At 36.4% G+C, this 24977-nt stretch overlaps 1 protein-coding gene across 10 annotated transcripts in view; it reads right to left on the minus strand.

Moving 5' to 3' along the window:
* slc4a11 (solute carrier family 4 member 11) overlaps positions 1–24977 on the minus strand; it is an 81304-nt gene that overhangs the window by 16848 nt on the left and 39479 nt on the right. For 7 of the 10 annotated variants that reach the window (XR_007933262.1, XM_051917404.1, XM_051917403.1 and 4 more), the window contains 7 exons: positions 20808–20840; positions 18054–18135; positions 8729–8852; positions 4762–4971; positions 2208–2267; positions 1788–1872; positions 441–566 (listed from right to left, as the gene is read on the minus strand). Coding sequence is in view for 9 of the 10 variants with exons in the window: in XM_051917404.1 (XP_051773364.1) it covers positions 441–566; positions 1788–1872; positions 2208–2267; positions 4762–4971; positions 8729–8852; positions 18054–18135; positions 20808–20840 (720 nt within the window). In the remaining variant the exon portion in view is untranslated. The remainder of the gene's footprint in view (positions 1–440; positions 567–1787; positions 1873–2207; positions 2268–4761; positions 4972–8728; positions 8853–18053; positions 18136–20807; positions 20841–24977) is intronic. The other 3 variants (XM_051917405.1, XM_051917408.1, XM_051917410.1) reach the window with 3 other exon arrangements.

Consider the following 24977-nt stretch of genomic DNA (forward strand, 5'->3'; position numbering starts at 1 on the left):
ATATTTACGGTAGGATATTTACAAAATATCTTCATGGAACATGATCTTTACTTAATATCCTAATATCCTATCTATTGCTACAAATATACCCGTGCGACTTATGACTGGTTTTGTGGTCCAGGGTCACACAAGTATAGTAATACCAGCAAATTTTGATCTTGTGGGGACATTTTTTTGGTCCCCATAAGGAAACAAGCTTATAAATCATACAGAATGATCTTTTTTAAAAAAAAATCTAAAATAGTAGAAAGTTTTCTGTGATGGGTAGGTTTAGTGTAGGGGGACAGAATATACCGTTTGTACAGTATAAAAACCATTACGTCTATAGAATGTCCCCATAAAACATGGAAACCCAACATGTGTGTGTGAAGAGAGAGTGTGTGTGTGTGTGTGTGTGTGTGTGTGTGTGTGTGTGTGTTAGTGTGTGTGAGAGTGATCACCAATCTCGCCCCGAGTGCTCTCGTCATTGAGCGAGCCAAAAGCAATGGCAGGAAGCAGCACAGCAATGTAGAGAAAGATGGACGTCGTCATGAACTTGACCAGGGCTTTGTTATTACCCACCAATCCTGAAACACACACATTTATATAAAATAAAATAAACACATAATATAACAATATTACAGCTGTCAAAGTTCACTTGTGAGATTAATATGTTTAATGGCATGTCATGCATTTAACACAGTTAGTGTAGTTCAGATAATTTTCATTCATTTAAATCAGACTCTTGTTGATGAATAAATTATGAAAGAAGACCTGTAGCGGCATGGAGCCATTTGCAGTTTTTGTACTGCAGAGATTTCACTGAAGCTTAAATATCAGCTCCAAATAACACAAATATAATCATATAACGCATATACTATAATAAATCTGTACTATACTTATTTATAGCTATTACACATAAAATAAATATAATTAGAGGTATACTCACCTGACACAAAAAAAAAAAAAATACTTGGTTCTACTTGGTATGGTTTTTTGAAGTTTTTGAAAAAAAAATCTCATGCTCACCAAGGTTACATTTATAAGGTCAAAAATACAGTAAAAACTGTAATATTGTGAAATATTATTACAATTTAAAATTGCTGTTTTCTATTTGAATATATTTTAAAATGTAATTTATTCCTGTAATGGCAAAGCTGAATTTTCAGCATCATTACTCCAGTCTTCAGTGTCACATGATCCTTCAGAAAGCATTCTAATATGCTGATTTATTACTCAAGAAACATTTCTTATTATTATCAATGTTGAAACCAGTTAAACTGAAAACTTAATATTTTTTTGTAGAAGCCATGATACATTTTTTCAGGATTCTTTGAGGAATAGAAAGTTCAAAAGAACAGCATTTATTTGAAATCAAAATCTTATAAATGTCTTTAATTTAATGCATCCTTGCTGAATAAAACTATTAGTGTAGTTTATACAACAATAAGTAAAAAATATTATAATTTATATACCTGAATATATAACTGAACTGATTCATTAAAATGAATATAACTTCTCAATGCAATAAGAGAAATAGAGAGGATAGTTTAGGATAGCATTGTTTGATTTCCTCAGATTGCTCAGCTGTACTGTATATCTTTGTGTGCAATATAATGTTACAAAACCCAACAACGTCATGCATTTTGTACACTATGTCCTGGACAAGCTCTTGTGAAATCAGCTGCCACACCTTTGAATTTAGCTAAGGACGTTAATAAGACTACTAGAGGACCATATATCCTTTTGAAAACTTTAAAAATCCTTTAATTTTAAAACTCTTATTTGTAAGTTTATGCTTGACACACCATCAGTGAAGTCAGACGGGTAGAGAGGCAGTCGACGACACAGATCCTCATAGATTCCTCTGCCCACTCTGAAAAAATCTCTACACTACACAGATACAGAGAGAGAAAGAGAAAAAGAGTGAGGATTACTCTCTCACACGTACATATATCTACATATATACATATACATTTAAACACATTTACTGCAATACTGCAGCAGGAGAGGCACAGGATTAAAGCGCACACACACACACACACCAATTAAACATCATACACACCAAATCCTGCTGAATCACATCAAATACACACACAAAAGCACATACACACAATGCTTTACACTGCAAGGGAAGAGATACTGTGTTAAAGCCGACAAACACACACTCTCTCTTACTTAAACCCCACACACAAACACACACAGAAGCTCAGTGTAATCGCACTCACACAGGGCCCCCTGCACAGCAGAGAGAGAGACACAAGATGAGAGAACACAGATTCTGCAGACTAGAGAGAGAGACAGCCCAGTGTTAGAACAGCATTAGTACAATGCAAAAAGCATTACAACTACATCAGCAAAGCACAGTCAAGAGACCTGTTACATTACTCTAAATATCCATTAAGGTAGCATCAGAAAACATCTGACACATGTGCATTTCAGAGAAATGAATTATACTGGCTTAAGCACTTTCAGAAATAAAAAGCCCCCATAAAAAGGTGTACACTTTTGTAATTGTGAGGTTTTGTGTGCACTGGTGTTTAAAAACATGTATTTTTTTTTAAATATTATTTTAAGCATCATTAGGAATCTAAAGTCCTGCAAAATGATTATATCATTGGCTAAATACAAACACAAATATACAGCACAACCAATGTGTTTCTGTTCACAACTAAATAACTTTCATAAACCAGTTCTTCTAATGAATTGATGAAAAAAAAAAAAAAAAATTCTGTTTAAATCATTTTAACAAATTACTCTCTGAATCTGTCAGAGCGGATACTGAATTAATATCTGACTTGATGTTTCTTCACTTCACAATAATTTTGTTAACATCAGCTAATGGATTAGGTATCATGAACTACTGTAACGATGAATGCATTTCCACAGCATTTTTAAATCATAATATTTGGTCAGTATATTAATTAATGTTAATTTATGCTATTATTATTATTATTTTTTTTTTCTGATTTTGAAAGAAGTCTCTTATACTCACCAAGGCTGCATTTATGTAATTTAAAAATAAAAACTAAAAACTATCAAAGTAAAAACTGTGATATTGTATATAATATATAATATAATATTTATATTGTTTTCTATTTTATTGGATTTTAAAAAAAGACTAAACTAAAAAGATTAAAATAAGAATACTTCTACAGCATTTATTAATCTTAGGTAATCTTAATTTTAACATTTTACATTTTATATACATTATTAAAATCAAAAAATGTATTTGTTAACATTAGATAATGCACTGTGAACTAACATGAACAAACAATGAATGTATTTTTATTAACTAACATTAACAAATGAATAAATACTGTAACACATGTATTGCTCACTGTTAGTTCATGTTAGTTAATACATTAACTAATGTTAAAAAATGAGACCTTATTGTAAAGTGTTATCATTTCTTTTTAAAAAAATCATACTGACCCCAAAACTTTTGAAGGGTGCTGTATAACTATTGTTTACTGTTAATTCATGTTTGTAAAAAAATACAATTTACTTGAAATCTTAAAATGTATTAGTACATTTAAAAATTAAAATGAATTAATTCATGATACCTAATTCATAAACTAATTATGGAAGGTTGTTTCCATCACTAAATAAAAAAATAAAAAAGGTAATTTGTGACTTTTTATCTCACAATTCTGACTTTTTTTCTCGCAATTGCGAGTTTGCATCTCACAATTCTTACTTTTTTCTCAGAATTGCAAGATTTAAACTCGCAATTGTGTTATAAAGTCAGAATTGCGTGTTATAAAGTAAGAATTGAGTGATATAAAGTCAGAATTGAAGATTTAAACTCGCAATTGCAAGAAAAAACTTTTAAAATAAAATTTTGAGATAAAAATTCGCAATTACTTTTTTTATTTTTAATAAAAAATAATGGTGGAAACAAGCTTTCATAACTAATATTAACAAATTGAACCTTTGAGTATAATAGAAACAGAAAATTTGTAAGATACTACAGATTTTTTTGTTTAGCTTGGACCAATTACAGCAAGGTAGGAAGCACTGGTGTGTGTATGTGTGTGTGTCCTTGTGCCCAGTCACAAATACACAGTCTTGCTGAATTAATCAAATTTTAATAGGCTTTACAGGTCAGGATTTGGCGATGGAGCAGTTTGCCCGTCTCACATTAATGACCTACATTAGCCTCTTTTTGGCAGACAAGCTCATTTTCTGTCAGTCTGAGAGAACCTGTCTCAGGATATGTTTAAATAAGTCGTACAGCTTTAAGTGTTCATTACTGAGCCGCACTCATTCATCATGACAGCGTGTGTCTGAAACAGAAAGAGAGAGGGACCTTTCCTGGGCATTTGCCAGAGATGAATAGCTTTTAGTGTGCACACGCACAAGTGATCATGCGCGCACACACATACACACAAAGTAATGATCCTCTCCACCTGGTTACCATTCCTCAGATGTGTGATGGAGTGAAAAACGCAAAAACAAAAAAAAAACAAAAACACAACTATTTGGGCCTCCGCTGTTGTCTTTACAGAGAAGAAAACAGAGGGCTTTTACAGCCGGCTAACCTCAGCCAGGGTGGTCTAATGCTCACATATGCCGAATCGGACTTTGTGTGTGTGCGTCAAGCCAGAGTAACAAACAAGATAAATTCTCATTAGCTGCTACATGCTTAGTAGAACTTAATCACTGGAGTGTAAGTCAAACAGCAAAGGGTGAAGGGAGAAAGAGAGAGCGACGGATAAAGACCGAAGAGAGAATAGATGAAAGTAATGGCAACCGTTACAACTGAACCTTAAGCATCACCTTCAGTGGTTTTTGACTGTGCGGGTCTGTTTCTTCGCCCTCCACAGCCGTGGTTTTACGCTTGGCAGCGGTCAGGTGGTACCTCTGGATGACCAGCGCCTCTTTAAACTCCTCTTGAGTTTTACTCTCTAGCAGCTTCTGTCTGAAAGAGATGTCTGAGAACATGCTGGCGAACGTCCTGCCAAGCTCCATCGCCGTCTTAGTGCTTTTCTGAGAAATGCAGAGATCAAACATTGGAGAGTTACATTTGGTGATCATTAATCATTTATAGCTGCATGACACGACAAAAGCAAATAGAACCCATTATAATCAGTGATGCTGTCTACACTAAATGCGAAAGTAAACTGATCTGTTTTATTTCTGATGTACTCCAAGCTTTCACGGTACTTCTGATAGGAATAACAAATGGATTTGCAACAGTCGCTTTGTCGTGTCCAGTAGACGCGATGTTAGAAGAAAAGGTTCTCTATACAGTAGAACCTATGTGTGTTCAGACTACACAATATTTTTGTGTCAGATTATGCGATTTTGACTACTAAAATCTTGTCGTGTCATGGACATCACTTGCCGTTGTGTGTGCTATAATCAAGAAGGCGGGACTATCGACTGACAAAAGTTGCCGTTGTCATGAGAAATCGAGTCCCCCCCAGGAATCGGGTCTCCTTTAGGACCCAAGCGGTAATGCCTGATCAAAAGTTGTTATTGTGATGTCTTGACTAATTATAACCTATTTCACTATTGTATGATGTTTATTACATTAAGTGCACAAACAACATGCTTGAAATATAAAATGAATGCCTATGTATTGTATAATAAATCAAACTGGAAACAGATATTGTAATATCTGTTATATAATATAAGCTAATATAGGATGTATGCTATGCTAGTACAGAAGCTAACTAAAAAACAGTAAGAACGAGAAATGCTTGATTTCACAACCTATAGCTTCAGTTATATAATAGTATATGGACCCTGTAATTTAAAAGACATTAATGTTCATTATAATGCATTTTAAACTATATAAATCATAATGTGATTTTGCAGGAACTATAATCAGGCGCTAAAAATACTACACATTAAAAGCCCGTTGAACCAGTGGGATTACTCAGGGTCCTAAAGGAGAGGGGGGACTCCATTTCTCACCACAACATGAGTGAGCGTAAACAAACAATGGCAAGCAAATGGCGTGTTTTGCTCTCTTGTTGTCAAAAAAAAGCCCAAAAAAGAAAGAAAGCCTGACAGTGGACACATACTATATCTGGATTGGACAAAATGGACTGTCAAAGAGAACTGAGGTAAAATATTGTTTTTACTTGGCACTCTGTCGCGGTAGACCCTTGTGGAAACTTTGTAAATGCAGGAGTATTGTTGTCATAGCTCCATGAACATTTCCTCCATTGTAAAATTCCACATAGCAGGAATGATACCATTGTCTCTCTTTCGTTTCGGCGTGTTTGAAAACATGTACGAAGGCGCTTCTGTGCTCCTATTAGCCAGTATCAAACATGTGATGGAACTTATAGTGGATGACTGGAAAAAAATTAAACATGCTAGTCTATCTGTCGTGAAGCGTCGCAGACGCAGCATCAGTTGTCATCCACTATGTCACGCTACACAAGATGAAACGATCGTATCTTGCGTCCCAACGCCCATTGTTTTTACGAATCCCCACGACACCCTACATCAAGTGGATTATGGCAAAATCCGGCTAAAATCATGTAGTCTGAACCAAGCATTAAAGGGTTCTGTCAGGCGCTTCATACAGTAGTGGCCAAAGTGATGTCTGGAGGGGATATTTGCTTTTAATGACCCTACAAGTTCAATAAACCATCAAAACATGAGAAAAATACTTTTATTTTATTTTATTTTTTTAAATATTTTAAACATGAGGGAAGAACAAAACACAAAACTTGGTTAAAGTATCTGACAAAATAATTTGGCAAAGAAAAAAAAAGGCAAACTACAGCAACAGGATTCATTTTACTATGCAAAATAAAAAGGCACAGGAAAAAAAGCATACACTGATTACAACATAATCAGTTATTAATATTTTTGTTGGTTCTCTCTTGTTTATGCATGTGTTCATAATTTCTTTGTATGACAGCCTGGCCAAAAATAATGTCTGCACAATTTGGCATGTTTCATTGCGTTATCACAAATTGACTCCAAGCACAATTACGTAATATGTTTACAAAATCTTAAACAATTTTTTAATAACATTTGAATAAAATCACTTTAAAATCAGAAATCACTTTATTTATTTTTTTATTTTTTTGGAGCAGAAAATGAAGCAGTTGCAGTTATGCTGCAGATTCGCTTAAATGCCGCTAATACATGATCTAAATTGTAGATTTATTCTCAACTTTATTTCCAGTTGAATGCTCTTACTCTGTTAATACAAGAGAAAAGAGTACATGCACGTTGGCCCAGTTCTCTGGATTTGTGATTTTTGCTTTATCATCTTATGGATTGAGTCCATTTGGTATTTAAGTTACATAACATTTTTCTATTGTTTTAAACACATGGCAAGAAAAGGGGATGTATCTACACGTGCCAGCATGACAATCCAGCTTTTAATGTAATGAGAAGATGCATTTTTTTGTGTGTGTGCGCATATGATTTTATTGTTTGTGAAAAAAGCACAGGATTACAAAGCTAAAAAGTATGCTATACTGCCTGGTGAACTACAGAGGACAGAAATAGATGAGTGCATGCAAGAACACAAGGAGAGAGAGAAAGAAAGAGAGAGAAAGAAAGAGAGAGAGTGATTAGATGTAAACAGATGTAAACACATACACACAAACACACAGATTTATGATGTAAACACAGACACAAAGAGATACACAAAATGGTCTTGGAGGGAGCCGGGGGCCCCAAAGTCTTTACAGGGAGATGGCAAGGGGAACAAGAAATGCAGTCTTATAGTATTATTGTGTCTGAACCTGCCATGAATAAGATCTTGTTAATATCTCAATCATTTCTCATAAATAGCCAACAAATTAAACAGAGAGCAAATGGACACTCTTGCTTTTTGATGCCAAGGACCCCCAAAATATGATGATCCCTTTCCGGAAATATGAAGTCAAACTATATATTTTAATATATAAATACCCATTTTAAATGTGTGGAAAAAAACAAGTGTGATATTATAAAAACATGTTCTTTCCACAATTAAATTTTTTAAAATATTTTTAAATTAAAATATTATCAGGAAAATATTTACTTTAGATTAAGTTGACAGTGTTTTTTGTCTTTAATCCAGTATATTAAAGACAAAAATGAGCACAAATACAACATTTGTGAACGGAACACAAATACGTCACAATGGAGAAATGAAATCTTAGAAATAAACATTTTTTTTCACAAAAATATTATTTTTATTATTACTGTTAAAAGCTAGGACTGTCAGTAGAATAATCTCATGATTATTCAAACAGAAGGTGTGAATAATCTCATGACTTTCAACCTGTCCTTAGAAAGCAAAATGAAATAGCAATAATATTAATTTCAGTAAATGTTAAAAAAAAATAGGTATCACTTAATTTTAGTGTCCTTGTTACATTACATGTACTTACTATAGTAATAACAGTAAATTATGAATAATTGCATGCAACTAACCCTAAACCAAACCCTAACCCTAACCATAACCCTATTGTAAATAGATGCTGTTAATAAATATTACTCATTACTTTAATTTATAATTACACCATAACAAGGACACCTTAAAATAAAGTGTGACCAAAAAATATTTAATAAATATAATAAAGTTATAAAATATATTTTCTAATAAATAAATAAATAAAAACAGTTTGAAAAACAACGGTCCTTAGAGGAGATGTCAACTGTGTCTCTGACTAAGCTCAGATTTGCAAAGGCAAGAAGTTTGAAAACTTTAAAATGAATGTCCATACCGTACAAATAAATTGTCTTCAGTATGTGTGTGTGCATTTATGTGTGATTATATTACCATCTTTGAAGGTGCCAGAATGAGGATAACATAGCGGACTTCTGCACAGTTTTCCCCCCAGTTCTGTGGACGATCCAGGCGAGAGATACACACGTGCCGCCTCTGCAGGTTCTTCACATTACAGCTGTCACACAGAGTTCATAAATCAGCATAAATCCTCTTTACGATTTACACAGTGCTTTAATGTACCTGGCACAGTATCAGATTAATTCAATATGTAACAGGAGTACAGCAAACACATTAACAAATCCATTGGTTGAGGTCTAATGGGATTACAGAAAGCTCTTGAACAGGGGTGTCAAGGTAATGTTTGGTTGTGGGCCGGTTGGGAAAAAAGCACTTCCTGTTCTCTTTCAGGTTTATAAAGTTACAAAAGTGTGCACCTTTTGTTTCAGGCTTGCTGCCACCTATTATGAGGTTAATATCAACACAATTAACTATATTAAAAGGGAAAAGAAAAAAGCACTCAATGCACTTGACTCTGTAATTTTATATACAATAAGCAGCATTAATAAATCAAGTCAAAAATTACCATAAAAGTTGGCCTAAGGAATAAAATGTATCAGTACACTGTTGCACGTCTAATTTACTTAAAATACGCATTAATAACTGGCTTTATACTCAGACCTTGCCAACAGGGGCGTTGAATCTGTCTCATTGGTGCAGCTAATACTCATAACACCTGCTTGTGACCATAAAACTCAGGCAATGTAGGACAAAAGAGAATGGGGTAGTTTCTCCTAAAACGTGAAAGCTGTTGTGCCATTCTGTAAGGACGTTGGTAACCTTGAGGCCTTAAGCATTAAGCACACAAAGTGTTCAGTTTTATTTGCTATAAATGTAAAGTCACTGAGCTGCTGTGGGTCATCCAACATTGCCACTTGTTTCCCTTTCTTGCCCATAAAACTGTCCACACATAACTCAAAGAAAAACAAATCTTCTGCTCACTAGGCTAGTGTGGGCCATTGCAAATTGCTGAACTTGGCTTTTGTTGTATTTACCATACTGTGGGTCTTTGTTCTGACCCCAGAGAGGGTCTAAGAGTCTTCAGTGACTTTTGATTTATGATTTATGGATTTATGATCTCATGTGAATTAATAAAGTTGATGAACATATAATAAATTAGAGTGCTAAAGTAAACAGATTTAGCTTGCTGTCAATAATGGAAGTGCTTGAGGATAAGACTTGACTTTACCCCTCCCCCGGACAGCTCATGATAATTAACAGTCAATAACTAATTACAATATAAAATGCTAGATCCATCCATCCATCCATCCATCCTTCCATCTTTCCATCCATCCATCCATCCATCCATCCATCCATCCATCCATCCTTCCATCTTTCCATCCATCCATCCATTCATCCTTCCATCTTTCCATCCATCCATCCATCCATCCATCTTTCCATCTATCCATCCATCCATCCTTCCATCTTTCCATCCATCCATCTTTCCATCCATCCATTCAATAATCCATCCATCCTTCCATCCATCCATCCATCCATCCATTCATCCTTCCATCCATCCATCCATCCAACATTCCATCCATCCACCCATCCATCTATCCAATAATCCATCCATCCATCCTTCCATCTTTCCATCCATCCAGCGATCCATCCATCTTTCTTTCCATCCATCCATCCTTCCATCCACCCATCCATCCTTCCATCTTTCCATCCATCCATCCATCCATCTATCCATCCATCTATCCTAAACCAACAAACGAGTAAATACATAAATGAAAAATCTAGGAATCAACAATATTAGCCATTCTCCAACACCAGAATACAGAGTAGACCAAAAAAGTACAATGCAAAAAACAGTACAAGTACAAGTGGAGAAAGAAAAATATTTCTACAATGTGCAAAGTGCTTTTTACGGGTCACCTGATTATGTTCTTTAAAATGCACAAAGTGCACTTGACTACACCATGTTTCTGGATATGAGCCCGGTTAAAATGCTGTACTCCTTCATTTTGTCATAATTGAATGAATCACTGCTGCCATTATCACTAGAAAATCTGCATAAGTATCTGTTTTATATAAAATTAAGTTTACCACTTGCTTTAAGTAGGTAGTAACAGTAGTAGAGTTCAATAATACACCTTATTTGCATATAAAGAAAAGACAATGATTTAATTTAAATGTGGCGCAGCACTATACTAGCACATGTAACAGCTGGTAAAGTTTGACGGAGTGGTTTGTGAAATGTCGCACTGTCTAAAAAGAGAGTAACACTCGTTAGTTTGCACACTGATGTTGGCTGCTCCCTGACACTGCTACAGTTTGGAGGCTGTTGATAAAAGTTTTGACAGCTATTAAGCAAAAGTGTTGAGAAAGAAAAAGTGTTGGCGGATTTTGAGAACTCTGAGAGAAAGCAGATGAATCATCAGAACCTAATCATGACCTGCAGATGTCTTTTAGATAAGGTTTGTTGGGGATCAATTTATTTTGATAAATGACTCAATAGCAGGTAGCAGTTTTTGACAGATGGGAATCCTAAAGACATGTACAGTTTGCTCGAGAGCTGCATTCATCTTGTCAAATTACAAGAGTTACTTTTGTACAAGAGTTGGCCAATTAGAATTTCATAAACATAACAAAAAACATTCATGTGAGAATTGCTGCAACAAAGAAACATGTAAATGTCTGGAATAATATGAAACAAGCAGAGACAGAGCCACCTGACACACGTCAAAGTGTTAAAGCTATGGATTTTGCAGACATCTAAATACAAACAAAGATCAAATGTCAACAACTTTGTGTATGAGTGTGTGCCTGTGATAGAACCAAGACCATTTGAAACTATTGCAGCAATACTAAGTAGGGGTCTCTCAAGGTCTTTTAACTTTAGCACAAGTAGCTTGTTACTTCTATTTACACTGTGAGTGAATAGCATCTATCACTATTTGCACTTAGTGTAAACAAAATGCTTTTGTTCTTTATTTATACTTGATGCAAAGAGGATCTACCACTATTACAAATGTTATTTTACCAGAAATATATATATATATTCACTATTTAATAGCAAAAAATGTATTTGAGTTATGTCTTAAAGGCACAATATGTAATTTTCCCCACTAGAGGTCGCTTATTCAAAACAAAGGTGTAGCTTGATAATGCCATGAATGAGTGTGGAATCATGGGAGTTGTAGTCTTCACCTCCACAGTCGATGGAAAGCAATCTGACGGACTCGGGCAGAAATCATGCTCATGGATGAGCAAATGTATTAAAATTTATTAACGATACTGTGGTGTGAGCCGTGGGAGCCCAGTGGAGCTTTTATTATGCTTATGCTGCAGTCATCCGTTTCCGCTCTTTTCGTGTGTTCGCTCGGTGGCTGCTATGAGAGACTTGTTGCACTTTGCAGTAATCTAGATTGATATTAGAAAATATTAATAAAAGCTGGATGACTTGTGTTGCTAAATGACATGCAATTAATTTAAAAATATATTGTATGATGGAAAAATCTCTCTCTGATTATGCTATGTTAGCCAGTTGACAAAACAGTGTTGTCTCTGAGGCATGGTAAAAACATGGTACTAGTGGTAAATCAAGAAAACAAGCGATACAAACAATAAGACTTACTGAGTTCAGCTATATAACAATGATTAGTTTTCTGTTGATAAATGTATCCAAACAGTTGCTCACCTGTCTAATAAAACACACAATATATTAAAGCGTCTTTAGTGTTTCCATGGTTTCTACGAAAGTAAAACTGGAAATCGAGGGTAACGCGGATATGACGTCTTTGACAGGCGACATAATGACACGGTCCGTGTCCTGGTTAAATAAAAGCTGATTTCTCTGGATTTAAACATTGTTGGAAACATTTGGGATAATGTAAGTGCACAAGTCAACAAAAAACATAACATTGTTCTAGGGGGGTTTGGATATTTTAATCTAAATAGTCCAAATAGTTTTTGTGGCCACTGTACATATTTAGGGAGTAAGTAGTCCCTCATGTCTCCGATTCTTCTGCAGTGATCTGGACTCACATAAAGATTGTCAAACCCCTTCAAATATGAACAAGGTTGAAATGACGCTCCATCTACATTGCTGGCTGTGCGATGTGACAAAACAGAATGTTCCCATTATAATCACTGTCAACATTGCAAATATGGCAGCGCTGGGTCCACTGTACAGTTTTACACAACTGTTTGAGCCCACAGTGTGCTTTCTGCCCGCGCAATGAAATCTGGACTCCTGTGAAAGCTCTCATTATAATAAATGAAGCTGTTTCGCTGCATCACTCGCTTGGGGTGTGGATGGGCTACTAAAATTCAGCTATTGCAGAACTGCTACTAGCTGAGCTCTATTAATGAGTCTCTAGCATGATCTTCATTTTATTTTATTCCTCACACTGAATAGAGGCCAATTTCATTGTCACTGAACTGCACACAGAGTTCTCAGTAAAGAGACTTTGTGTTTACATTTGTTCTCTGGTTTTAAATGTAGCTTTTCAGATGTTATTACCACAAAATTATTTGTCTAAAATCATACATAAGCTAATTAACAATTACGCATAAGCAAAACACCTAACAAATATTTGCCTATACAATACCTTTTAAGTTTTTTTTTTTTTTCAACCAGGATGCAATAACTTAATCAAAATGACAGTAAAGACATGTATAATATTACAAAAGATTTCTATTTCAAATAAATGCTATCATTTTGTTTTATTATTATTTATCAAAAAAATCCTAAAATTTTGTCTTCACAAAAATATTAAGCAGCACAACTGTTTTAAAAAACAATAGAAAACTTTACAGAACCCATTCTTTTGAAAGGTATAAGCTTTCTTTCATCGGGCAGACATGCAAGTTCATGCACACAAGAATCTCTTGCCATCATAGCAACTTTTTCCCTAAAGCCATCTGCCTCCTAACTGGCCTCAGGGAAATGATTATACTGTACATGCTCAGTATACAGATCCAGCAGTATTTTATTACAGAGTATCTATTTACACTAAGTGTAAATAGCCTGTCTTGTTGGCAAAGATTATTTACACTAACTCCACCCACCAATGCCTGGTTGGGCCACACAAGATTAAAAAAGACGCATGTCATTCAACATAGAGAGGCCATAGAGAGTGTGGTGCATGGAAGTAGCTTTTGATGCGATCGACCCGAGTTTGAATCCGCCTTTTGCCGAACTCTCTCTTCTCCCTTTTCCCATCACATATCAGATCGGAAAGGCATTTATTTTCAATAAAAATTAAGAAAATATTTGAAAAGTGGAAATAAAGTGCCTAACGAGTGTTTAATAATAAAGTAGCCTATTTATCGGGTAGGGTTAGGTGTAGGGAGAGCTTAATTGTCCCAATAAGGTTGCATACATTTAATAATTTTATTAAATATAATCATTTACACTCTGTTATTATTGCATCCTGTTAAAGGGGGGGTATAATGCTATTTCATGTATTCTGACTTATTTACACTGTTAAAGAGTTGGATTCTCATGCTAAACATGGCCAAAGTGAGTGAGTTGGACGAATGACAGAGTATTACTGTTCCAAAAATTCTCTTCCAAATCCTCACAGGATTTTGACTTTTTTTTCGAGTATCGTTCTGAGTGACGTAAATGGAGGCGGAATTCCTTGTACGGACACTTCTCCCGGAAAGGCGCACGCACACGTGGACCTGAGCGAGAGCGCAAAAGCACGCCCATCAATGAGCGTTCGGCTTTACGGAAGTCATCAGCAGCGCTGCACAGGTCACAGGACTTCACGAAATCAACAATGTCACCAAAGAAGTGTGTTTTTGGTTGTGAGGGAAGATAACCTTGTTTCCCAAAGAACCCAGTGTTCAGTGGAGCTGAGAGATTTGTGCTCACGCATTACATTGATGTGCTCTCGATATTTGTTATTAAAATAACCATAGAAACTGATAGTTGCAATCACTTTTTTATTGGTTAAAATGAATGGAGAATATCTCATGTTTTTCTGTGGCTGCTCGAGCCCTCAGGATTGGCGCTTATGGTTTCATAAACAAGGCCCAGTTCTACACTGGATTTACAAATCGTTTGAAACTGAAAGATGGAGCGGTCACAGCAATAATGATTCCGGTCATGAGTCGGAACCGCAGGTGGAGAGTAAAACTGCTTCAAATGTCTGTTTTGTTGACAATAGGTGCCTAAGTGCATATAATGTAAACAACACGAACGTAGTGAATTCATAAATTCATTATTCATCATTCATACGCAATATTCATTATAGTGATTCAAAAGTTATCCATGGATAATGCAATGGTGTATTGTGTGTTTAAATACAGTTGTTTAACTGACCATTGATAGACGATCTCTACACAAAAGCTGCGCGTACTCGTGACTCTAGCTCCACTCACAGGACACGCCTCCAGGCGCTCGGCTGTTTTCGGAAATACTCGGTACAGCGTATGTATCTTTTATAAATATGATTAAACTAAAGACTTTTTGGAGATATGAAGGATGCATTATTACTCTATAGGTACTCAAGACTAACATGAGATTGGCAGAAACTGTGTGTGATACCCCCCCTTTAATATACAACAATTCTGAGGTGCAAATAGTATCTGCCACTATTTATAAGTATAAATAGCATCTAACAACTATTTGCCCTTATTGCAAAGAACTGCTACTTTTATATAGTGTAAATAGAATATATTGTTATTTTCACTTAGTGTAAATAGCATATCGCTAAAAAAATGCTGCTATTGTCACTTAGTGTAAATAGCATCTATTTCTAAGAAAATATGCTATTTTTACTTAGTGCAAATAGCCCCTGCCATTTTATTATCACAATACCTCAAAATCTATCATAATTTTAAAGGGATAGTTCACCCCAAAATGAAAATTCTGTCATCATTTACTCACCCTCAAGTTGTCCCAAACCTATATAAATGTCCATAGTATTCTACTATGGTAGTCAATGGGGGTTGAGATCTGCTTGGTTACAAACATTCTTCCAAATATCTTCTTTTGTGTTCAGCAGAACAAAGACATTTATACAGGTTTGGAACAACTTGAGGGTGAGTAAATGATGACAGGATTTTCATTTTGGGGTGAACTATACCTTTAAGTTGACTGTTTTGGTAAGGTTTTATTAGTTTTAACAATTTTATTTCTTACAGGAAAAAAAAGAGCTTTTTTTAAGCAAAAGGTAAATTCTGGGGCTATTGATGCTATTGGGCTGCACCCCAGTAGCCATGGGCCTAGTAACACCCCTGGTCAGAACTATGAAGTTCATACAGTATCCAGTGGAGCAAGACCTAGAGGGGTGTGACGTGGGCCCTCTTGGGTTGGCTGAAGACAAGGCAGGAGGACACGCCAGGGTGTCTGGGACTCGGCTAACTCCTTACAGACAGTTGATGATGTGTCAACACAACAAAGACATCTTAATCACAGAGAAGGTGATACATTACTTTTAATTGATGATTCGTTGTTCAAGGACTCCGTTCCTCCCTGGCACGGAATCTCAGACACACAGTAATACTGGCAAAAGCTTCTGCTTTCAGAATGCATGTTTTGACCTGACTCACCCTTGATTTCTTTCAAGTCCTCTACCCTGTTTTGTACTAGTCTTACTTTTCTACTAGTCACACAGTCTCTCAGATCTCACTGGCTACCTGTTGAGATTACACTGCACACCTAGTTCTAATTCCTTTTTGCTAAAGAGAAGGAGTTTATTGTCATTTGTATTAGCACAGAAAGAAATCGTATTCATTTCATATTTATCACAACTTGACACAAATACGTCTAAACTAGGGATGTCGATTGTTAAAAATAAGAAAGTTAAATCAAATGAAGTATATGCTGATTAATAATTGCCTATATTAATATTTTCATATATTGATAGGCTATATTTTGCAAAAATATATATTTTTATTTAAGTGTTTAATTTAGACAAGATTTAAAATGATATTTGCTAATTGTTTAATAGCATGTTTTAGATTTGACAAATTCATCAGTGGGCATGATTAAACGTGAACATTTCATAGTATTGTTAAATATTTATATACACTACCCTTTTTGAGAAAAAAAGTCTCTTGTTTACCAAGGCTGCAATTATTTAAAAAAAAAACAAAAAAAACAATAGTATTGTGAAATATTATTACAATTTAAACTGTTTTCTATTTTAATAATTTATAACATGTGATTTATTTCTGTGGTGGAAAGCTGGATTTTCAGCATCATTACTCCATTCTTCAGTGTCACATGATCCTTCAGAAATCATTCTAATATTGATTTGCTTCTCAAGAAACATTTCTTATTATTATCAATGTTGAAAACAGTTGTGCTGCTTAAAGTCCCCATGAAATCAAAATGAAAGTTTTTTTGGTTTTAGTATGAATATGTTAGCCTTACTCTTATCTATAAGCTAGTGTGCTCCAAAACAATGACAAAATTCGTATTTAGAAGATATAAGCTTTCAAAACGTACAGTCTCTCACTTCCGCTAATATATGGATCAATGACTTTGATTACATCACCCAGCACTTCAGCTTCTCATCAGATTTTCTGCCCAATCAAATGCTCTCTAGAATCTAAAGCATCCCACCCCCCTACATTATAAACAGATGCTGAAACTGTGGCTGAAATTGGTCACTTGTTCACACATTTACTATTTTCTACATGTAGAGTGGCACATAGTGCACTATATAGGGGATAGGGAATGATTTAGACAGTGTAAATATGCTTTCCATTGAGGAGAATGAAGTTAGTGTCACACGAACTGCCGCAGCGTGCACACAGTCTGCTCCGGTCCAGAGACACGATAGCACAGAGTGGATCATATGCGCAAGTCAGCGCAGAGAACAAAACGTACCCATTTGAATTCTGCACAGAATGCTGTATTTTAAAGCGATATGGAGGAGATTAGGAGGAGAAACGGTTAGAAATTAGAAGGAAACTGAGGCTTTACCAAGCTCAACGGCTCTGGCTGAGCCGTGATATAAACAAAACGCTATTGGCTATTTAAAAAAAGGGGAGGAGCTGTTTGATATGTCCCACCCTATCTTACTGTTTCAGTGGAAATTACTTCAACACATTGAATAATGCTGTGCGTTTCAAGGCACTTCAGTGGGCCTTTAATGTTTTTGTGGAAACAGTAATCTTTTTTTCAGGAATCCTTGATAAATAGAAAGTATTCATTTCTTTCAAAAGCAAAACAAAACAAAAAAGAAATCTTACTGACCCCAATCTTTAGAACAGTATGTTAAATCAACAAAATGTTAAATCAGCAGCCCTAGTTAAAATATTTTTTCCTATCTTGTGGCATTTCTTCAGACACCCCTGTTCTAGAAACTCTCCAAGCTCAGATTTACAGGTAAGACAGATCCAGGTAACTCACAGGATGCAAAGCCAGGACTGCTGGTACTGGATCCCCGTGGCGGTGGCCGTCACACACTGCAGCGTCTCTGACAATAGATGCACTGTGAGGAGAGAAGGCAAGGGGTCAGTCGTGAGTGGGCGTGCGCTACGGACAATGGGTGACCATGCATGAAGAAGAAAACTAAACAATCAATTCAAGTTAACTACAATCTGGATGCCACTTCATAAGTACTGTACTGCACATCAAGTGCAAATGGAGTATGAAGAACAGTAGTAAGACTGCTCACGAGTTCGACACCAAGATTAAGTCAACTGACTTTCACTGTATATGGTGACACACACACACATAAAACAAACAAAAAAATGGATGTGAATTGATGGAGGGACTGCTAATTAAATCAAAGTCCACTCATCTCCATGAAAAGGCTAATGCATATCAAGGTAGAACAGAAGCAGAAGCTCACCAAAGGACAATACACATCACTGCAGCCAGCGTGAGTGACAATGAAGACCTTTCCAAGAACACCACCAAATGTTTAATTCAAATTAATCAATCTGTGTGTGTATGTATGCGCCCTCTCTCTCATATGTGTGAGCTGTCCAGCATATTAACAACAAGCAGTGTGAAAGCATGTGTGTGTGTTTGTGTGTATATGCCCTCTGTCCAGCAGAGGTGACAGGTGTGAGTTGTTCAGCATGACTAGCAAAAACAATATGTGTATATGTGTGTGTATAAATGTGTGTGTGTGTGTGTGTGTGTGTGTGTGTGTGTGTGTGTGTGAGAGAGAGAGAGAGAGTGTGTGTGAGAGTGTGTGTGTGCTGTTTAGCAGGCAGGATGGATGTCTCTGGCACACAGTCACACTGTCTCATCAATAAGACATCACACACTCACACCGTGGACAGATGGGTATCACCATGACAACACACTCAGCACCATCGAGAAACAGACAGGAAGAGAGAAAGAATGAGAAGGAGAGGAAAAGAGAGGGAAACGTATCAATGGAGCAATACAGGGCAATATGAAGACTGTTGAATTGGCATGGGGACAAACAGCTCAGATAATTGTGTACTTGGTGTGTTCGTGAAGGAGAACGTAAATATCTCTTTCCATGGTACTTTTGAAAATCAGAAGTACAATGAGGCATGTTGAGCACGGCCATAAAGGCATGTACACTAAGGCATACACTTTTACATACACCAGAGCTAGATGAAATATTAAACATTTACAATATATTACATATTATTTTGTAACTGATAAAAAAAGAACATTTTTGTGATGTTTAAAACATTTCTGTTTTTTTTCCCCATTATATTTCTAAGACAGCACTTGCTCATTGTGTCACAACTTGTGGGTATGAGAGTGATAAGATATTTTAATACAGTCTCTGATGTAAACCTCTGCAGAATCAGCTCAAACTGACAGCTTGAACTCATCGATCAGTATTTTTTTGGAAAATTTGTACTTTTAAAAGTAGATTTAAATGTGGGTACTTTATTTATATATATATATATATATATATATATATATATATATACAGTCAAACCAAAATGCATTCAGATTCATTATTACAGTTTATTCACTATATTTTAAAAAAATTGGTAATAAAATATGACAATATCTCAGAGTTAAACTGTGTCAGAAAAAAATAATCTTATGTCAGAATTATAATTATTGTTGTGATTTAATGGATTCAAAGATAGATCACACAAAAAGTTTCATCAAAAGCAAGTCTTTGGGAACAACTAGAAAGTATTTGGAAGTCAATAATAAAAGAGACTGTGGAAAAGTACATAAAAACAACGGCAGCAAGAATTCAAGCTGTTATCAAAGCCAAAGGAGTCCATACAAAATAAAAATAAAATAAATATATATATATTTTTTTTTATTATGTGTGAATAAAGACTATTTATTAGTTTCAGTTTGTTATTTGCCTAATAAATGACAATAAAATTTTTAGTTTTAAACAGGTTTTTGACAGATTCCTAAAATATTTGTGTTTTCTCTTTATTATGACAGCTGGTCTAATAAATTTAAGCACTGTTTATTTATTTATATATATATATATATATATACAAAAAAAGAAAACAGAGAGAGAAAATTGTCAGCTGTATCGTCCAGTCCTGAAATACACGCATTAACATTCAGGCAATCATCTAGGCCAACCCCACCTCACCCCTTCTGATAACTGCCAGAGGCCTGGACATCAGGATGGAATGAGATGCTTTTATTCACACACTCTAAAGACTTTTCCTCAAGATATTAAAAAGTCTTTTCACTCCTTCTGTGTATGTGTGCGTGCGTGTGTATGTGTGTGTGTGTGTGGGTGTGTGTGTGTGTGTGTGTGTGTTGCATAAATATTAAGCGGAAAAAGACATCAGAATGACAGTGGACTTTTTCAATCACAACAGTGGAATCCATGCACAGCCAATCAGCCGAACGGCAATGAGGCAGGAATGAGACAGAGGCGATGATACAGCCCAATCTAACACACCACCACGGGGAGGGAAATCACTCTGCATTCAGCATCGACTCTTTTAAAACAACACCAAATCTTGTCATTTCAAATGTGTGGATACTGATTTCGAATTGGATTGTGTCACTGCATCAACTGGAAAATGCAGTAAATTGATGGATCTGAATAAGAAAACAGAGACTCGCATGTCTGTCGGACTAATGGTACATGTCAATCACATCCAGTGGAAACATCAGCACTCAGGGAGAAACACACATGAATTGTGGGTAATATCCCACATCTGATCATATCATTCTTACCGTTGTCATAGAAAATGAAATTCTGCGACCTGTCTGTGCGAGAGAATCGGAGACACAACAGACGCACACACGCACACACAATCACACAAACACACACAGACACACTGAAACTGAGTTCAGCTTGGAAAGGAAAGAGTTAAAGTTAGGTTGAGCACAGAAACACATGTTGTGAACCCTAAAAGCAAGCAGAAAGAGTGAAACGTCTCTCAGACACAAATTCAGATAACCCACCACCCACACAGACACAGCGAACCTCCCTCTCTCACTAATTGGGGCTGGGTTGTCAGGCAGATGCTCAGGTCTCTTTACTCAGATGAAATATGATTTTTCTCCATCTTTCATTGTGCTTGCATCTTAGCTGAATGAGATCTTTATTCCCATTTCATTCTAATTTGATCTTTAGACTGATAGACTTTAGGTTGCATGTGCGAGTGCACGTGAGTTTGTGTTAAATGCCTGATGCATGCATATACAATCAAAGCACTCACAATTAGACCCCATTCATGGATTCTCAACCAAATGATCATACATTATCATATTCATGACATTCACATTTCATAATCCAATCACACATCGGTTCATTTGCATGTTCCCAGGCTCATATCATTAATATGATTCCCGCTCACATGTGAGCTATGTATCCTAGCAACAGAGGGACAAGAGAGAATGTATCATCCCTAGACTTAAAAAAAAGAAAGAAAATCAACTAACGATAATTCACATCTCACCATTCACACAATCCGGCAGTGTCCGGTCACAAATTAGGTGCAGTGTTAGTCCGGATCAGAGTGACGGTACAGTAAAGTCCAGGACTGGGCATAATTGGTGCCCAGGATACCGAATGGTATTCTGTGTGTATTCAGTGTGAATTTGGCAACGATGATAAGAACACAGAGATTAATGGAGAGCCTGAAACGATCAATACAATCCAGGAAAAGCGTGCTGCCAACTTGTGAAAATCTCAGAGGGAAATGACACATTCATACAGCCTAAGAGATTGACATGCTGTGTGATTGTATACGTTGTGTTGTCATGAATATTTCTTCTATTATAGTGAATTTCAATTCAAGAAATCCTTCGGAAAAACTCAGACAAGTATCAGATTAATCTATGAGCAACAAGTACAAATATAATCATTAGGATTGAAAATAACTGATTGTCTAGTGTTGAGAAATATCAGGGGTGATAAACAAAGATGTTCAATTATAACATATAATAGGCCAACCTGTGAAAGGTTTCATTTACCATCACCCCTCATAAGAGATGACAAAGAAAGTCCTAATTAGGTGCTTAATTTACTTGCTGTAAATACAGGGGTTTTAAACATGTATAAATCAAGAGAAGAGCTTTCATCTCGACAAAAACATCTCATTGTACACTCTAAAAAATGCTGGGTTAAAATCTGTTGGGTTTGAAAATGGACAAACTCAGCAATTGGGTTGTTTTAACCCAGCGGTTGGGTTAAATGTTTTCCCAACCTGCTAGGTAGTTCTATTTAACTCAAGTATTGTTTAAAAATCACTGTATTGCTTGCTTAAAATGCACCCAAAGTATGTTGGAAATTAACATGAATTAATATGTTTAATAAATGAACATTTATTAATAAGTTTAATGAATAATAATAAAACAAACATTTATTAAATTGCTTATTAATAAATGTTCACCTTTTGATTATTATTGTCATTGTGTCAGGTTTGGGATGATGGATGAGAGCGAGGACTCAATATGCAGGTTTAAAGGGCTTTATTTAATAATAAAAAATAAAACAAAACACAACAAAAACAACCCCAAGGGGGAAAACAAGACTAGGCTTGACTTGACTAGAGAAAAACATACACAAGGGAATATATGATGACGAACCAGCACAGGACTGCAAACACAAGGAGAATAAATAGGAGAGCAAACAAGGCAGGTAATGAGGGAGGACAGGTGGGGCAAATGAATCAATAATCAGGTAACAAGATGGGCGGGGTCAAGACAATAGACATGAGAGCATATAGCACAAAGAAACACATGACAAGCCATGTGCTCACACCAAACGTAAAACACAAGCACAAAACGAGACATGAACACGCAACTATGAGAAGTCATAAGCCGCGTGTTCACACAAAACATAAGAACACGCAGCCAGTGAGCACACTCACAGACTGCGTGTTCACACAGAACACAACATGAAAACCGCGTGCTACACAGAACATGACAACACAAGAGCGCCTGGCCAATAAGAACCAACCAGGCGCTCACAAAACATAAGTGAAGAGCGCACGGCAAGCGAAAGTACACACAAACCGTGCACTCACAATAAAGACAGAACAGGGAGCGCGAGTGTCCGAATCACGACACAAAACCGAAACTAAACTAGACATGAGTGCCGGGATCTGAACGCCACGCTCCCAACATGAAACAAGACAAGAGAGCGCACGGTTCGAGAACTCTCAAGATTGTACGCTCACACAAAGACAGAACAAAAACGGGAGTGTCAGAGCTCTGTCACAAAACCAAGAAATAAACTAAACAGAAGTGACAGAACCGTGACACATTGCCTCTAGTAATTATGTGTCTGATTTTTGATTTTGGGTTCATTTTAAGCCAGTTATATAGTTGGGTTAAATAAAACTGCCTAACACGTTAGGCAAACATTTAACCCAACCGCTGGGCTAAAACAACCCAATCGCTGGGTTTGTCCATTCTCAACTCAACTTGGGTTTTTTTAACCCAGCATTTTCTTGGAGTGTACAGTCACCTTAATCATTTAAAAAGCTGCACTATATGGACAAAATTGGTATACCTAAACATGGGACTCTACACCAACAGGGACTGTAATGACATTGTATTCTAAATACATAGACATTAATATGGAGTTGGTCCCCCCTTTGCAGCTATAACAGCTTCCACTCTTCTGTAAAGGCTTTCCACAAGATTTTGGAGTGCTTCTGTGGGAGTTTTTGCCCATTCATCCAGTAAAGCAGGCACTGATGTTGGACGAGAAGGCCTGGCTCGCAATCTTCGTTCCAGTTTATCCTAAATGTGTTCAATGGGTTTGAGGTCAGGGCTCTGTGTGGGCCAGTCAAGTTCTTCCACACTAAACTCATCCAACCATGTCTTTATGGACCTTGCTTTGTGCACTGGGGCACAGTCATGCTGGAATAGAAAAAAGCCTTCCCAAACTCTTCCCACAAATACTTTAGATATACAAAAACAGTGCACTCATATTACTTATGAATGGGAGAAAGTGCAATGAGCAATATGGCGGAATAAGTCTCAGCGTGCTGATTCATTACGCTCCGAATCTTCCTGAAGCAGTGTTTTGAAATCGGCCATCACTAAATAAGTCATTATTTTGTTTTTTTTGGCGCACCAAAAATATTCTCGTTGCTTTATAATATTAATATTGAACCACTGTACTCACATGAACTGATTTAAATATGTTTTTAGTACCTTTATGGATCTTGAGAGAGGAAATGTCATTGCTCCCTGTGTAGGCCTCACGGAGCCATCGGATTTAAACAAAAATATCTTAATTTGTGTTCCGAAGATCAACAAAGGTCTTACGGGTGTAAAACGGCACGAGGGTGAGTAATAAATGACAGAATTTTCATTTTTGGGTGAACTAACCCTTTAAGTGTGCCTTATACATCAGACGATCTGTGGGCGTGACGTCTGAAGCTGAGACTAGCCAAACCCAGTCTCGCCCATCAGATTGCCAAAGAGAAGCATGATTTGTCACGCACCACTCCACCCGGCGCTTGCCATTGTACTTGGTGATGTGAGGCTTGCATGCAGCTGCTCGGCCATGGAAACCCATTCCATGAAGCTCCCGTCCCACAGTTTTTGTGCTGATATTAATGCCAGTGAAAGTTTGGAACTCTTCATCTATGGAATCAGCAGAGTGTTGGCGACCTTTACACATGCATCTCAGCACTCGGTGACCCCGCTCTGTGACTCTCCGTGGTCTTCCACGTTGTGGCTGAGTTGCTGCTGTTCCTAAATGCTTCCACTTTCCAATAATACCACTTACAGTTGACTGTGGAATATATAGCAGGGATAAAATTTCACGAACTGACTTGCAAAGGTGGCATCCTATCACAGTGTCACACTTGAAGTCACTGAGCTCTTCAGAACGACCCATTTTTTACCACAAATGTTTGTAAATGCAGACTGCATGACTAG

This window comes from Ctenopharyngodon idella, chromosome 13 (genome assembly GCF_019924925.1).
Source record: "Ctenopharyngodon idella isolate HZGC_01 chromosome 13, HZGC01, whole genome shotgun sequence".
Taxonomy (NCBI): domain Eukaryota; kingdom Metazoa; phylum Chordata; class Actinopteri; order Cypriniformes; family Xenocyprididae; genus Ctenopharyngodon; species Ctenopharyngodon idella.